At 46.2% G+C, this 17,565-nt stretch overlaps 1 protein-coding gene across 2 annotated transcripts in view; it reads left to right on the top strand.

Moving 5' to 3' along the window:
- LOC115093978 (fibronectin type-III domain-containing protein 3A-like) overlaps window positions 1–17,565 on the top strand; it is a 249,858-nt gene that overhangs the window by 206,757 nt on the left and 25,536 nt on the right. For both annotated transcript variants that reach the window (XM_029606523.1, XM_029606522.1), the window contains exons 19-22: window positions 1,365–1,540; window positions 2,673–2,783; window positions 4,099–4,248; window positions 7,703–7,986. In XM_029606523.1, the coding sequence (XP_029462383.1) occupies window positions 1,365–1,540; window positions 2,673–2,783; window positions 4,099–4,248; window positions 7,703–7,986 (721 nt within the window). The remainder of the gene's footprint in view (window positions 1–1,364; window positions 1,541–2,672; window positions 2,784–4,098; window positions 4,249–7,702; window positions 7,987–17,565) is intronic.

The following is a 17,565-nucleotide window of genomic DNA, read 5'->3' as shown; positions in this document are numbered from 1 at the left end:
ACACACAGACTCTCATTCACATGCTTACAAACATGTCCTCTTTCTCTCATTTACACACAGGCTCTCAATCACATACTCACATGCTCCATCACCTAAACCAGCTCTCAATCACACACAGACACACATGCTCTCTCTTACTTATACACACAGGCTCTTAATCATACATACACATGATCTCTCTCACACACAAAGGATCTCAATCATACACACATACTCTTTCACACAAACAGGTTTTCAATCACAAACTTACACATACAGGTTCTCAATCATACACTTACATTCATGCTCTCTCTCTCACAGGCAGGCTCTCAGTCACAGACATACTCTCTTTCACATATACAGGCTCTCAATCATTCACATACATGCAATCTCTCACTCACACACACAGGATCTCAAACACACATGCTTGCTCACTCATTCACTCTCTCTCTCCCCCACCCCCACCTCGGGAACTCGCGGCAGCAGCAGCCTCTTCCAAACGCTAACCGCAATCATTTTCAGCCCTCGCGGAGGAGGAGTCCCATCGGCCGCGGTTGAAGCTCTTCTTCATTTTCCTCCGAGCCATGCTGCACAGTCTTCTTTTCGTCGGACCGACGCTGATCACACTAGCGTGGTCTCTTCTTCCCGTGTACGCACCCGATGCTTACCACTTCCGCTTCCGGGCCGCGGGGGGCGGGAAGAAGAGAGCATGCCGGTGCCGCCGACTCCAGCTGTTCTGCCGTGTTCCACCCGGGCTGACAGCATTTTAAGCCCGGGCGGAGGAGGAGTCCCATCGGCCGCAGGGGTTGACGTTCTTCTTCATTTTTCTTCGCGCCTCTCTTCTGCTCTTCGGGCCGACGTTGACCACAGTAGCGTGGTCTCTTCTTCCCGCGCACGCACCCGATGCTCACCACTTCCTCTTCCGGGGGGGCGGGAAGAAGAGACCATGCCGGTGCCGCCGACTCCAGCTATTCTGCCGCGTTCCGACCGGGCTGACAGCATTTTAAGCCCAGGCGGAGGAGGACCGGGGAGCAGCTGGGTCAGCGGGGGACTGGAAAGTGTGGCAACACACTGATTTAGATTTGCCTGCGAGCCAGATGCAGCCATCAAAAGAGCCATATCTGGCTCGCAAGCCATGGGTTCCCGACCCCTGACATAGAGTGTATGGTGATTCTGGCCTGTAATAAGTTAGTAAGCCTATCTGCATTTCTGGTGTTTTGTTGGCCAATCATTGTGAGCAGTCATCTAGTACTTGTGCTAATTGGTTGGTTGGTGAGATTTTGGCATCACAAACCATTTGGTCAGGAGCTCAGACAGGTACTCAGCTAGCCATGCAAAAGCCTCTACAATTTATATATAGTTAGATTGTACTTTGAATTTTGTAGGTCCTCCTTTAGTAGACGGTGGCGCCAAGGTCACAGAATATTCTGTGGAGATGACAGACTCTGAGCAAGGTGAACTGAGTCCTGTGTACCAAGGTACAGAGTTAGAATGCACTGTGAGCAGTCTGCTGCCGGGAAGGACATATTGCTTCTGGGTAAAAGCAACAAATAAAGCTGGGGTAAGACATATGCTTGAATATTTTGTAACTTGCTGTTTGACCTAATTTAAATGCTTATGAAAAATCTTACCTCTGCCATGCCTTATGACCCTCCATTGCTCCAGGTACAGACTTAGGGACTCATTCACTAAGCCACATTAGGCCATTTATGTTTTTTGTTCAGTAAATGACCTAATGCAGGGATAACACAAGGTATTTCAAATTCCTAGTGTAATTTGAGCCTCAGGTCTGTGTGTATTTAAATGAGCTCATTAGCATGCAACACCCACCCCTTCATCACAATCAGAATTCTGGAGGCTAGGACTCTGACCCTAGCCCACCCTCGAATCCCCCCTCTCCCGGACCCTTCCCCTACTCAACAGTAATCTCCCCAGTGGTCCAGTGGGGGCCCGGAGCACCCCCTAGGCTCCAGGCCCAACCCCTCCTCTCCAAAATTCAAATCTGGCCCTCTGAAGCCAGGACTCCAACCCCCCCCCCCCCCCCCCCGATCTCCCAGCTCATCAAATTACCCTGGTGGTCCAATAGGGGCCCAGAGCAACCACCCCACTAGGCTCCAGACCTGGCAGCTGCCAGTTTTCAAAATTGCACTGCTTGGCCTTTGTCCCAACTTTTGTGAGGAAGGGGAGGAGATGGATGGCAGTGCCTGCCACTAAATTGTAATTTTGCAATATGTTTTCACTACAACCTCTTCCAAGTGGGTGGAGGTCGGTGGGACAGAGGGCCTGTGCAGATCCCCATGGTATTTGAGAACGTTTAGAGATAAGCTTGTTTGGGGCTGTTGGCCCCTTTAAGAGATGGTGGCCCCATAATTCCAGGGGCTGCCATCATGAAAATAAGGAGGTCATTTACTGCTGCAGTATTTTTCACACACTATTTGACTGTGGGGAAAAATACTGCAAGAGTCAAAGCCACATGTCATTTGCATGGCTTTGTGACTCCTTCAGGGAAAAATACCACAGCTTAGTGAATGAGCCCCTTAGATTGTAAGCCACCCAGAGACAGGAAGTTACCTACTTTCCTGAATGTAACTTGCCATGAGCTACAATGAAAAGGCATGTGCTAACTAAATAAATAAAAGTAATTTGGTTCTGCAGTATTTGTTTAATTCTCGTTTTTTCTCATTTGTATTTAGTATGGACCTTACTCTAAGTCAGAGATTTCTACAGCTCCAGGTCCCCCTGATCAGTGTAGTATACCTTTATTATTCTGTAAAACAGCCACATGTGTGGTCATCAGTTGGGAGGTAAGCTACAAGATGTAATACATATGTTTCATAGTATTAAATATTTGATCTGCAAAATGCAAAGTAGTATCCTAATTAGAGTAGTTTCTCACTTTCCACCTAAATTATATCCTGAAATAGTGATATTGATGAAGTGTATTAGCTGTGGCTAATACTATTTGGCCACATTTCACATCAAGTGCAGGCATGCACTTTGCAGTGTTTCCCCAAAGATTGTTAATAACCGAACCACTATACAGTAACTTGGTTCAAACCTGTAAAACTACTGCTGTCTTTACTGTAAGGTATCTCTTAACAAAAGCTGTACAAGTTTGCCATCCTATTTAATGGCTTTGTGATGTAGACGGGTGTCTGCTATGAACTAGAAAGACACCCCAAACTGGTTGTATTTTCTAAGGGGCTGATGTAATCGGCCACATTGACCTTACCGCATGTTTTAACTCCTGTCTTTCAGTGCTAACCTAATTCCAGTATATAATAAGGGTTTTGTCACTGGAAAAACCTGTGCTAAAATGGGAGTTTATTCACTCCTTCACTGTCTGTCAATTGGACCCTCAGCTGTCAGTGAAAGAACCAATCCCCTTTCAGAAGGCTGTCTTTTCAGAATTCTGAAAGGGGATTGGATCTTTCACTAACATGTGACAGTGGAGGGACCAATCAACTAACAGGGAACAGCCCAGCCGGAGAAGGTAAGGTCATCTCCGACTGGGGTTCCCGGGTGAGGGGAGGTTCCAGAGGTAGGGGGTTATTTCTCTGAGGATGAGAAGGATAGGGGGAGAGATGACTGACCTCAGACCTGCTCGATATTTCTTTTTTTTAGGTGAAAGGGCGGGGTTTCTGCCTTCATAGGAGGAGAGGGACAGAGAAAGAGAGAGAGGACTTGCCACAGCCTAGCCAGGACACATTACATCCACTCAATTTAGTTAATGGCCATTGGACTAATCAGGAGGCAGTAAACTTGTTTTGTTTTTTTTGTTTTTTTTTGGGGGGGGGGGGGGGGGTGTTTTTTTGCAAGGACAGGCATGCAAATAGACCAGGAGTAAAAAAAAAAAAAAAGTTTTTTCAGTTTAGCTTGCTTTTTTTTGTTGTTTTTACTCCTGGTCTATTTGCATATCATTAGCTTCCTGCATCCTTGTTAAATAAAAAATATAACTCCTATTTTAGCATAGATTTTATTACATTGGCCCCTAAGTGAGCCTGTCATCAACCCAGTGATTTAGCCACTGTACTTCTAACTTCAAGGCTACTTTGGTCATGATTTCCACTGAAATGTTCAAAATTTAAATTTTTAATAATCTTCAATCCTGTTTGGTAGAGTCCATTGTGCAATGGTGCTGAAATCAGTGAATACAGAGTGGAATGGGGAAGAATGGAAGGATCTATGCATATAATTTACATCGGTCCATGTATGAGCTATGAAGTGAAAGGGCTTACACCAGCAACCACATATTATTGCAGAGTACAGGTATATAGATTTGATGTATTCTGTTGTGTTCATATTTTTCTTTATAGCCATAACATGTAGTGACTAATTTCTTATTAATTCCATTTAGTTGACTTGAATGGAGCTAAAAAGGTAAATACTTGCTTATAAAGTCTTAATTCAGAACAACAGTTTTTCTGATGTGTTAAAAATTTGTCTAGCCATATTGAAATGTAAAGTATTATCTTTAATTGCTAAAGCAACATTTCAACATAGGTTGACAGTATTGAAATGGCTCCCGAAAGCCAAGAAGAAAATATATATTGTTTTAAAGTTTTCTTCAGAAATTGAAGACTAATCTGCAGCAGGAACTCGTTGATTCTTCCTTCAGTGGTGCTTGTATCTTTTATTGAACTCTATTAAGGATCCCACAGTTCTTAGTTCACTGATAGTTGTAGCAGAAGACCAGTAAATATCATACTGCACAAATCCCAGTCCTGGCTTAAAACTTAGACACAATAGCTTTTGTTTAAAAGGTTTCTTCTTTGGATGAGTGTATATAGCTCTATTGTACAGAAGTCAAGGAAAATATTTCAGCTTTCTAAGCTTGGATAGATTAGGCTGAAATGCTATTGTTTTTAAAACTACACTGCTTTGAGTGGTTTTATGTATAGACTGGAGAAGTGGTTAACAAATAATTTAAATACAACTTTTCAGTTTTTACATAATAGTATCAAATTATGTAGGGTATTAATATGATAGATTTAATCTTATGTATTTAAGTGGCTCATATGAATTTTGAAAGCAGAAAATGTTTTTTCAGCTAGCAAAAATTTACTAGCCAAAATTTGATAGCTTGCCAGTGCATATGTGTTGCACCATCTCTTTTTTGATTAAAAGACATGGTCAGCTAGAGAGCAGTTGAGCTGTAAATGTCTTTCTGATTGGTCTCCTCTTTCATTCCGTGATGATTTGAGGTAGATGACATTTTTTTTCTACTAGCGTTGTCCTGCTGAAATGTTTATATAAAAAAAAAATTGTGGGGCTAGCCTTGGCTTTAGTAATAGTGCTGCTCATTGAGACCTGTGTTCAAAAGATAGGCCAACGAAAGAATAGCAATGAGGGTACCTAGTCAAGAAAGTCCTTGTTAGCTGCAGGTAATGACCCATGCCACCTAACCCATAGATACCCTTGCCATAAATAGTAGTGACCGGAGTGAGGCAGGTTCCATTTGGGCTGGAAGTCTAGGATACCCAGTGCCCAATCATTGTACGAGAAAGGCCACATGCGACATATCAAATCATGGGGAGGAGGGGCCTTGGAGTTTTCAGGAATGGGTGGGGAGGCAAGGGGCATGTTTCCCACAGAGAGATGGCAGATAAGGTTTCAGTAAAAATATTTCTAGGAAGTTGGCAACCCTTTCACCTGTCTCCCTCAATCTCAGCATCTCCCCTGGGAGGGATGGGTGAATGGTAGGATGGTATGCTTGTGGCACTCTCCCCCACTCACACATCCTTATATACTCTTGCTCTCACTCCTTCCCTCCCCTTCCTCACTTCTTGCCTTCATCCCCATCTTTTCTTCACGCCTTCCCACCTCAACTCACTCTTTTACCCTCCCCATCCCCTTTCCATCTCCTTTCGCTCTCCATTAACTCTTCCATCACCTCCCACTCACCCTTTCCATGTTTTACTCGCCTCCCACTCATCCCTCTTGTAATCTCCTTTCCATTTTCTCCAACTCCCTCACTTTCATGCAGGGCTTCCTTGTCTGCTGGTGGGGATTTGGAGTCCTGCCAGCATTACTAACTTAACCCCATTGCTACTCGGGGGCCCTGCCAGCATTACTAACTTAACCCCATTGCTGCTCAGGGGACCCGCCAACATTATAGCCTTGGGCTCCATGACACCTTCCAGCTTTGTCCACACCTGCAGCCTGCTTCTTATGCATTGCCCAAGGAGGTCCCCCTCTGTGAACAGAATAAAAGAAGAATAACAAAAATTAAAGTTTATTATTTTATTATTTATTTTTATTTATTGTTTTTGTTATACCGAGTTTCATGACAGGCATCACATCAACCCGGTTTACAATTAACAAAGTGTGAAAAGCATAACGTAGCGTAGTAAACAATATTCTCAATAAAAACCTTGAACTTTAAATACAGGGAATCAGAAAAAGGATGTGAGAAAGTTACAATAAAACAGGGAAAAATTAACTTGGAACTGGAAGGGGGGAGAGAAAAGAACAGAGCGATATTTACATTTCAGCCAATTAATGTAAAAAATTAGCAAGATGAGTAAATAAGACTATGCGAATAAATGTGGCGGTATAAATAAATGTGGCGGTATAAATAAATGTTTACCTTGCATTGGGGATGCCCAAGTTCATGCCCATGCCTAGGGTTGACACTGGAGCAGCTGGCAAATGGGCTGCTGGCTGAAAGAACGAGCTGGAGAAGTGTTGTCATAGCACTAACAGGAGTACTGCAGGCCCTGACCCTGATGTAGGGAGTTTGAGTTGAAGGAGCTAGATGCAGGAGGCTGGCGTGGTTGATAAAGCTCCGGTCGCTGGAAACTGCATTCGGCTTAGGCCAGTGAAAGGCATAGAACTGCCAAGACAAGAACAGCAGGAGGTTGGCTGATTGATTCCTGCCACAGGATACCCCTTTGGGGCCAGCACGGAAGTGACAGTGACACTACAGTCAGCAGCCGTGTGTTGCTTGGTGTGGAGCCAGGTGCTTCCCGCTGCAGCAGCAATGTTTAGGTCAGCACTAAGGAGAGCAGCGGCATCACAAACTCCCGCAGTTACTTGTGTGGCTCCAGAGAGGCTGCTGAGAACGGCGGGAATCTTGGGGAATATCTCAATGCTGCTATTGCTACCTATGTGGGCCAAGAACCCAGAAGTGACACCAGATCATGTTGCCTTCGAGTCTGTAGCACCAGGAAGGAATAAAAATAAACGAGGGCAAGACCAGGTGACAACAGAGTGTTGTAGGAAAGCCCCTGCCACCACTTTGAAGTTTAGGGAAGATTTGTTTGAGCCATAGACTGCTCACAGTGACATTGGACCTGATGCCCCTGACTGAACCATGTGAGTGTGTGATTTTTTTTTTTTTAAGTAAAGGTAGGTAGACGAGACAAAAGTTCTTGGTAGACCATAGTTTCGGAGACCCGTGGAGTAGAAGCAGCTAGTTGGTCCAAAAATTACTTCAGATGCTATACCCAATAGTAATGTGCACAAATATTTGTGTAATCTGCATTTGCTATATATATTTTGGGTTTACATGAAATGCTACTTTAATTTATTTCCTTTTGGTTTCAAACTTTACCCATATATCAGATACTGTATATGTGGAAGCAACACGTTTTTTTAAACAGTCAGTGATGTTCTACATTAAGAGTTGCTACAAAGAGAGAAAATCTTTAACTATAAAGACAAAAGAAGGTAACGGATGGCTTAGACTGAAAATTATCCATGCTGTTTTTCTGTCTTTCAGGCTGTGAATGTGGCAGGAGTTGGTTTATTTGGAGATACTAGTGTAATAACAACACCTGCTTCTGTGCCAGCAGTAGTTTCAGCATTACAGGTTCTTGACAAAGAGCATATGGAAAATCCTTGTACTTCATTATCAACATGCCTTGCTATTCAGTGGGAGGAACCTTGTTGTCATGGATCAGAGATTATTGGATATAACATAGAATATGGGGAAAAGCAGCTTGCAAATGTGTCTAATATTACAAGTTATGTTCTAGACAACCTTCAGCCTGACACTCTGTACAGGTATTTGAATTATCTGTTTCCATAGTATGAAAAGTGTGCATGTAAACTGGTTTTATATTGGACATATCCGTTATGCTCTGAGGTCCATGGTCTGAGTGTCTCCGAGGACAAGCAGGATAGTAGTCCTTACACATGGTTGTGACATTATCAGGTGGAGCCCAATATGGAAAATTTATGTCAAAGTTTCTAGAACATTTGACTAGGCACACTGAGCATGCCCTATACCACGCATCCATGCGGGGTCCCTCTTCAGTTTCTTTTTGTCCCATGGAGCTGTCAGCATCATGGTTGGATTGCGCTCTAAATCTTTTGGCTTTTTGTCTCATGGAAAAATTATTTTTTGCAGTTTTTCACTTCTGCCTTCTAAAGACCATTGCCGGGTCCCTCTCGATGCCTCCCCGTAGTATCCCCAGTCAGGGTTTTCAGTGTTCGGATAAGTTTTCTTTCGCGATCAGTTTCCCCTGTGGTTGGCGGCACCTCGGTGCCTATCTTTCCTCGATGCCCACTGCCATCATTCTAGTCTTTTTCATGTTTATTTCACCGTGTCATGGCCACATCTGGCTTCTGCTGATACCCCCAGTGCCCGAGGACCATGTTGATTACTGAGCCTCATAAGATTTGCATCTTCTGCCTGGGGCATTGAATGACATCCAGGGTTGCCTCCTGTATGCCCAGATGACCCTGAAGGGAGGTCTACTTCGACTCGACAAGATGGACAACCTCTTCAGATCGATGAAGTCCAAGCTATCGGCATTGGAGGACCTCTGAGCCACACCGATGGACACCACGCCATAGACAGTGGCAGGACTGTCGGATCCGTCGAGGTTGCTGGTGAATAGAGGCGCCAGAGATCGACTGTTGTCGATCTCCTCCGGGCCAAGGATGTCAGGTTCATCAGGCTCAGGGATGCATCAGCTTTTGCTGCAGTGCCCCCAAAGCGACCCCCGGCGCGAGGAGCCCCAAACCTCCATCGATGCCCAGGGTCTGCTACAGTCTCCACCAGTTCTAGTGCCAGTTGCTGATCTCCCTCGTGGGTCTGAGGAAGATCTGGCCACCCCTCCTTCCTCCCAGTCGGTATTGGCATTGCCAACGTTTGAGGAGGAGCTGGACCATCAGGTAGCGGTGGAGAGGGCCTGCAGGGCTTTCGGTCCTGCGGCACTGATGGCACCAGAGCCGGTGCTGCCTGTGCTTGTACCGCTTCTGGAAAAGTTCAGTGTACTCATCAGTGCTTTACCGACCCAGTGATGTTGGTGCCCAGTGGGGCACAGAGGTCTCCCCTTACCAATACGGTGGTCATCGCCAATTCCTCCAAGGAGGAAGCTCCGTTAAGGCCAGCAGAGACACTGAGGCCAGTAGTCCCCATCCAGTTTCATTGGTGCCTGCACCTCTAGATGTTGGCTGAGCACCTAGGGCCCAATTCCCTGTGGTATACAGTGAGGATGAGGGTCCCTATGACCCCTGGGGGGATGATCAGACAGGATTTGGATGTTCTCTCATCAGAGTGTTCTCCTCCAGAGCAGCGAAGGAAGTCCCCCACCTGAGGACTTGACTTCACAGGGTTCGTCAGGGTGATGGCGTAGGCCATTCTGTTCCAGCTTTTGACTGATGAAGACACCAGGCTCAAAATGCTTGAGGTTCTTCAGTTCGTGGAGCCTCCTAGGCAGATGTGGAGGTCCTGGTACACGAGATCCTTATGGAGTTGCTGCTAAGGATTTGGGAACACCCCCTCACAGTACATCCCGTGAATAATTAGGTGGACGATGTTTAACTCGTCCAAAAGGCTGCCAGATTCAATATGCGTCAACTGCCCCATCAATCGGTGGTGGTCGAATTCGCTCTTAAGAGGGACAAGCGCTCTTGGATCCACTCCTCGGCCCCCCCCCCATGGAAGGACCACAGAGCGTTGGACGCTCTCGGGAGAAAGATGTTTCAAGACACCATGCTTATTGCCCGCATCGCTGCCTACCAACTCTATATGAGCCAATACTCACGAGACAACTGGAAGCAAGTGCAGGAGGTAGCTGAGCAGCTGCCTGAACAGCAGCAAGACATCCTCATGTCACTGGTGCACAAGGGCTTGGAGTGTGGAAAACATGAGGTCCGTGTGACCTACAATGTTCTTAAAACAGCATTGAGAGTCTCTGCAGCAGGAATCAGCGCCCGCAGTCTGGTATGGATGCGGATCTCAGACCAGAGGTACAGGAACAACTTGCTGACGTGCAATGCACTGGAGAGAATCTCTTCGGAGATGGGGTGAGGGACGAAACCCTCCAAAAACTCTCCACTAGCACTTTGGACCCATCATACTCATCCGGGAGGCAGGAGCCCAGGAAGTCTTTCACCAAAGGAAGTACTGTCCTCCGCCTCTTTGATCTGTACACATCAACAGAGCTCCCACAGCCATTCCAGGCAGCAGAGAGTTCCCAACCCCAGCCAGCTCCTCAGTCAACTCTGGAGACAGAGTTTTGACTGGGCCTTAGAGAGCGTAAGTCAGTTGCCTGTATTTGGGACAGTGGACCCTCAGGTCAGGGACAGGTTGCGGTTCTTTGCAAATTGGTGGCCCAGTGTAACCTCAGACCAGTGGGTTTTGTCCATCGTCCGCAAGAGGTGCCAATTAAACCAATTGGGTGTCCCGCCAAATTGCCCTCCATACCCAATCTGGTGACCAGTAATGCATCAGGAGGTACTACTAGCAGGGAGCTCTTCTCTCTCTTAACAGCCAGAGCGCTTGAGCCTGTACCACCAGGGCAAAGAGGGTGACGGGGATTCTACTCCAGGTACTTCCTTATTCCAAAGGAAACAGGAAGACTCCATCCCATCCTAGACCTGAGGGCCTTGAACAAGTGTCTAAAAAAAGAAAAGTTCAGGATGGTTTTCCTGGGCACCTTGATACCCCTTTTGCAAAAAGGGGACTGGCTATGCTTCCTCGACCTAAAGGACGCATATACCCATATTGAGATCTTCCCCGGTCACAGGAAGTATCTCTGATTTGTGGTGGGGAAACAGCACTTCCAGTACCAGGAGTTGCCATTCGGGCTCGGGTCCACCCCAGGAGCCTTCACAAAGTGCCTGGCTGTGGTTGCAGCACACCTCCGCAGACTGGGAGTGCGTGTTTTCCCATATCTGGGTGATTGACTGGTCAAGAGCATGTCTCAGGCAGGGGCCATCCGGTCCATGCGCTTGATCATTCGGGTGTCAGAGTCACTAGGGTTTGTTCTCAACTACCCAGAGTCCCATCTGAGTCTGTGACCACAATTGGACTTCATCGGAGCCTTGCTAGACACGGCTCAAGCCAGGGCCTTTCTGCTGCGCCAGAGGGCCGTCACACTGGTGACCATTGTGACAGAGGTGCAACAGAGCCAACAGGTATCAGTTTGGCACATGTTGAGGCTGTTGGGTCACATGGCCTCAACAGTCCATGTCACTCCCTTGGCACGCTTACACATGCATATAGAGCCCAATGGAACCTGAGGTTGCAGTGGCGCCAAGCCACTCAGAACCTCTGGGATTGCATCCGAGTCACTCCGTCTCTCCTGGACTCTTTATCCTCGTGGCGGGTACTCTCCAATCTGGCATTGGGAGCTCATGTAGATGGGCTTTGCACCCAAAGACTATGGTCCACTTAGGAACATTCTTATCAAATCAACTTCCTGGAGCTTCGGGCGATCAGGTATGCACTATGGGTTTTAAGAGATCGGCTGTACAACTAAATTGTCCTGATCCAGACCGACAGCCAAGTGATATATGGTATGTCAACAAGCAGGGAGGCATGGGATCATATCTCCTGTGTCAGGAATTGGTCCAGATCTGGTCCTGGGCCCTAGCCCACAGGATGGTGCTCAGGGCCATGTACCTGGCTAGAACGGAGAATGTGATAGTGGACAGGCTGAGTCGAGCCTTCAGACCGCACGAATGGAGGAGCCCAGACACATATCTATTTGCGTCCCCCTGCAGCCGGAAGGTGTCTCATTTCTGCTCCCTGTCCAGGTCAGACAGCAAACCAGCCTCAGATGCCCTTGCCTGTCATTGGAGCAAGGGTCTTCTGTATGCATATCCTCTGATTCCTTTAGTGGCAAAGACTCTCTTGAATCTTCGCATTGGAAAGAGGGACTTGATCCTCATAGCCCCTCGTTAGCTGAGACAGGTCTGGTTTCCACTCCAGTGGGAGTTGTCCATCTGGAAACCAATCAGTTTGGGGACTTCCCTGGATCTCATCACGCAAGATCAGGGCAGGCTGCGGCATCCCCACCTCCAGGCCCTGTTGCTCACAGCCTGGATGTTAAGAGGTTAATCCTGCAGCCACTTGATCTTTCTGAGGATGTGTCTTGGGTCGTGGTGGCTTCCAGAACGCCTTCCACTAGAAAGTCCTATGTACTGAAGTGGAGGAGGTTTTCCATGTGGTGTGAGCAGAAGGCCCTAGATCTGTTCTCCTGCCCCCATCAAAAACTGCTTTATTACGTTATATGCCTTTCGGAGGCTGGCTTAAAAAACAACTCCATCAGAGTTCATTTCAGTGCGATTGGCACATACCACCACGGTGTATGTACAGCCTATAGTTGTATGTTTTATGTGGAGCTTGCATAGTCAAAGTTTCTAGAAACTTTGACATAAGTTTTCCGCATTGAGCTCCATCTGATGATGTCCACATATGTGAGAACTTACATCTTGCCGTCCTTGGAGAACATTTGATACAGGTAAGCAACTCTGCTTTCTTTTACATTCTTGTGCATGCTTTCTGGTCTCTCATAGGTTATTTATTAAAGGATTTTGATCCATATTTTGCTTGTGTTTGATCAACTGCTTTTATCATCAAGGAAGTGCATTAATTTATTTTTTTTAACTAACATCCTGAATTATGTTGTTGAACTTTTGAAAAGGGTGTATCATGGGCTGTTGAGATTCAGAAAGGTAACACAGAGGTTGATTATTCAAAGGGTTTGTCCAGATAACTTTCCAAGATACGGAACAGAACCTGAGATTAAAATATTTCCTCAGGCTATCTGGCTAAAGTTTGCCTGGGTAATTCATTACTCGCACAAAACTTAGCTGAATAAACAAAAAAGGCAATGATGGATGTGTTCAGGGGTTGTTACATTTTAGTTGGTGATCACTGTTATTCAGCACTGCCTGGCTAAAGTTAGATGCTGTAAAGGTGCCCAGATGTCATCTTGAAAACACTTATCCAGCTGTGGGACTTCTGAATATTGGCATTACAAAATTATAAATGAATAGTAGGAAGTAGATTGTATATGCAACAGCATGAAACCGTAATCTATCCCTAAGGCACACCTAGCTATTCCGGTCTTCTAAATAGCCACAATGAGCATGTATGAAATGTCTCTTCATATTCTGGAGACCCAGTGTATGCAAATGTATTTCATACATTTTCATTATGGATATCCTGAAAACTAGATCATTTAGGTGTGCCTCCATGACAGTGTTGAGAACTTCTGCCCTAAGGCATTGCATCTAATTGAACCCAAATCTGTTATAGGTGTAAGAGCTCTCATTTCTCTTTCACATACAATTAATCTTTCACATTTTTCAAAATTTCACAGTGTTGAGAACTTCTGCCCAAGGAAATCACCTGCATCCCCATCCATCAAGTTCTTCTTGACCTTTTCAAAAAGAACTGGGAACATCCTTGCTCCATTGCACCAGTCCACGGGAAAACTGACTCTACCTATTTGGTACAGTCAGCTCCAGGCTTTCAAAAGCTTCAGTTGGATCACCAGTCTGTGGTGGTTGAATCTGCGCAAAAGAAAGCAGAGTGGACAACGTGTTGGCAGACAAGTTGGCAGACAAGTTGAGTCGCAACTTCCAACCGCACGAGTGGTCTCTAAACCCCTCAGTAGCGAACTCCATCTTCCAACAATGGGGTTATCCTCAAATAGACCTCTTTCTGACACCCCAGAATTGCAAAGTAGGCAATTTCTGCGCTCTCACTCGCAGCCAACATTATCCACCGAGAGACACGTTCTCCCTATCATGGTCAACCACTCTCCTATACGCATTCCCTCCACTTCCACTTCTCTCGAAGACTCTCATGAAGTTACGTCAGGACAAGGGAACCATGATCCTGATAGCACCCCACTGGCCCCGTCAAGTGTGGTTTCCAATTCTTCAGGATCTTTCCATTAGCAAGCACATTCCTCTGGGAACAGACCCGCTTCTAATCACTCAAAATGACGGGTGCTTTCGCCACCATAATCTTCAGGCCCTGTCCCTGACAGCATGGATGTTGAAAGGTTAATCCTTCTGCCGCTTAACCTTTCTGATCCAGTCTCCCGTGTCTTGATTGCTTCACGGAAGCCTTCCAAGAGAAAATCGTATTCCTACAAATGGAACAGGTTCACGTCATGGTGCTCTTCTCAGGCCCTTGATCCCTTTACCTGTCCAATCCCGAAGTTTCTAGACTACCTTTGGCACTTGTCAGAGTCAGGTCTTAAAACTTCCTCCATTAGAATGCATGTCAGTGCGGTAGCCGCCTTCCATAAAGGTATCGGGGATGTCCCTATCTCAGTACAACCCCTTGTTACGTGATTTCTGAAAGGCTTATTTCACCTCAAGCCTCCACTGCATCCTCCGGCCCCTTCTTGGGACCTCAACCTGGTTTTGGGTCAGCTCATGAAACCACCATTTGAGCCTCTCCAATCCTGTGAACTTCGCTTTCTCACATGGAAAGTGATTTTCCTTTTGGCAATCACTTCGGCTCGCAGAGTTAGTGAGTTACAGGCCCTAGTTACCCATCCGCCTTACACTAAACGTCTGCAAGACCGGGCGGTACTTCGCTCTCACCCTAAATTCTTGTCTAAGGTAGTATCAGAGTTTCATCTCAATCAATCCATTATACTACCTACCTTCTTTCCCAGGCCCCATTCCAATCCAGGAGAGCAGGCTCTGCATACCCTTGACTGCAAATGGGCTCTAGCGTTCTACCTAGACCGTACAGCTTCCCACAGGAAGAGCACTCAATTATTTGTGTCTTTCTATCCTAACAAATTGGGGCAGCCTGTGGGTAAGCAGACTCTCTCCTCCTGGCTAGCGGACTGCATATCCTTTTGCTATCAGCAAGCGGGCATTCCACTCCAAGACCGTGTTAAAGCACACTCTGTGAGGGCCATGGCGACTTCAGTAGCACACCTACGATCCAGGAGAGGGTTGGGAAACACTGTGCTACAATTGCTGAGGTTTCTTTTGTTATAGAAGTAAAGTAAAAGCTCTGATCTTCCATGCCTGTACTGCCTCTGTGACTGTTAAATGTAAAGAAGCTATTTACCAGGTGCTTGAAAATTTGAGACAAGCATCAGTGATAAATAGATTCTCAGTACTAAAATTAATTCTTGGACTCAAACTGAGTGGTGAAGCAGAAGATCAGTTTTCTCTGCATTCAGGCAGGCCAGTCCTCACAAGTGGGTTATACATGCCAACCAGCAGATCGGAGACTGAGATCAACTGATTCAGTGATATCACACTCGGAAAGCACTGCACAAACATCAGCCTGCCAGTATTCTCCATCTCCATCAGCTAGAGGACGTACTGCCTATGTTGGAAGCGTCGGCCTGGCTAGGCTGGATGAACAGAATTATTCTGGTGGGCAGCTTCTGAGATGACAGAGATGGATTCTTCCTCCTTTAGTCGAGCATAGCCCTTGGTTGTTTTTAGCCTGCAAGGATGTAAATTTTGCTGAAAGAAGAGCTGACTCCAGAGGTGATAGATCTGTGCTCCCTTTCTCAGTGGAGCAGGAAGGAACAAGGGACTTCCAGGGGGTTCTTACTCCTTTGGATCTTCTATGTTTTTTTTCCTCTTCTTCCAAACCCACCTACACACACACACACACACACACACACACACTCTTTTTACTGCTCCTAATCTCTCTTTGGCTTTGGTTGCCTTTGTGCAATAAAAGTTTTAAAAATATATACAATGATATATGTGGACAGCCATCGCTTGTGCAGTTGTTCCTACTCATCAGTTGAGGACCACGGCAAGCTGAAGGCTGGGTTTAGGTATGTGAGGGATGTTATGGACCGTGCCTGAGAGAGAGTCGGGGAGATTCGTTGGAACTTTCATGTCTGCATGGGGGAGTGCCTGGAACAGGCGCAGAAGAGAGGTTTTCAGCCGATGCTAGATGGAGTATTCGGGATCAGCTCCTAGCGGGGGACTTTCTTGCTGGTAACCAGCGATATGTGGCAGAATAAGGCTCCTTGCAATCCTCTGGAGTGCAGGTAAGAATGAGGTCAGTCTCAGTGCTGTTTCCCATCGTGCCGGACAGAGGTCCAGCAAGAACAGCAGCTATCTTAAAGTCACTAGATTTTAATGTTCTGATGCATTATGCCGGCAGACAGGCAGGGAAGCCGCTCTGTCAGGTGGGTGTTTGTCTGCCCGCCGACTTCCACAAAGTGCATGGCAGCCATGTGCCAGGTAACGATTCTCGCTTTCTGAGGTGAGTTGAACTGTTCTCCCAATTGAGAGTTGTGCTGGACCTGCCCTTTTTTCAGTGCAATAGCCATCCCTCTTTACCTCCCTGCTACAGACGGCAAATTTTTAACCTGAAAAGAAGGGTCACCCCATTTTTCCTTCTGAAATCTGCCTAAGGATGAAACAGACCAGGTGGTATGTTTCAATGGGAGATAGTGCTCTAAGATGGGGTAGGCCACATTGTGCTTATCGCCGGAAGTTTGACATGGTGGGAACAGCGGCCATGTATGTGTGAGAAAGTGAGAGGCCTCCTCTCTCTGGCCTGCGAATGCTTTTCAGCCTGGACGATATCCGCTGTGCCAGTGGAACAGTGTCTGGCTTCCCATTTTTAAATTTGCATTGATTATACATCTCGGGCACAGCCGTGGGAACTATCTCAGGTCCTGTAAACTGCTCCAGTATTTAGGTTAGGTTCAGAGATATGAGCCGAGAGCCCTGGTACATATTAGCCCTTACAGGAATTTTCCTTGAAATTGTAGTGCTGGTATGAGAGCTGATCCAAAGAAGTGAGATGCTGGCTGGGTATCCTCAAAGAGGATATTTTCCATGGTATACTGCTAACAGGGCCTATTCTGCCTGGAATTTCAACCCTTCCTAGGAAAACAGAGGCTGAGGTTAGTTTATATGAGGGGAGGCTGGTTTCTTTAAACTTCTTTGGTTGCTGTTGGATAACTTCTCCAGCTCCAATTTAACCAAGCTGCTGGTTGGAGGACAGCTACTGTTTGGGGACCAGTTGGTGAAGATAGCAAAGATATAAGGGGACTTGAAAGATCCCAGCTTGCCAGAAGACAGGAATCCTGGACCACCCATAACTGGATGATTGGTATCTGCATGAAGTCTGTTCTTAGTCGCTATATGTTCAGCACAGCGGATTTCAGAATTGCAAGCTCTCTTGTCGAGAGCCCTTTCTAGTGATTTCGCCAGACTGGGTGCAAATTAGGATTATACCATCCTTCTTGCCCAAAGTTGTATTTAATTTTCATTTGAATCACCGTATCATCACTGTCATTGGATAGAGTGACAGATGAAGATAAATTTCAGAGGTTGCGTCCTTTGGATGTGAAGAGACATGTTGCATTAGCTTAAGGTTACCAAGAC

Source organism: Rhinatrema bivittatum, chromosome 6 (genome assembly GCF_901001135.1).
Source record: "Rhinatrema bivittatum chromosome 6, aRhiBiv1.1, whole genome shotgun sequence".
Taxonomy (NCBI): Eukaryota; Metazoa; Chordata; class Amphibia; order Gymnophiona; family Rhinatrematidae; genus Rhinatrema; species Rhinatrema bivittatum.
Note: the sequence above shows the minus strand (reverse complement) of the source record. Positions and strands in the feature narration are given on the sequence as shown.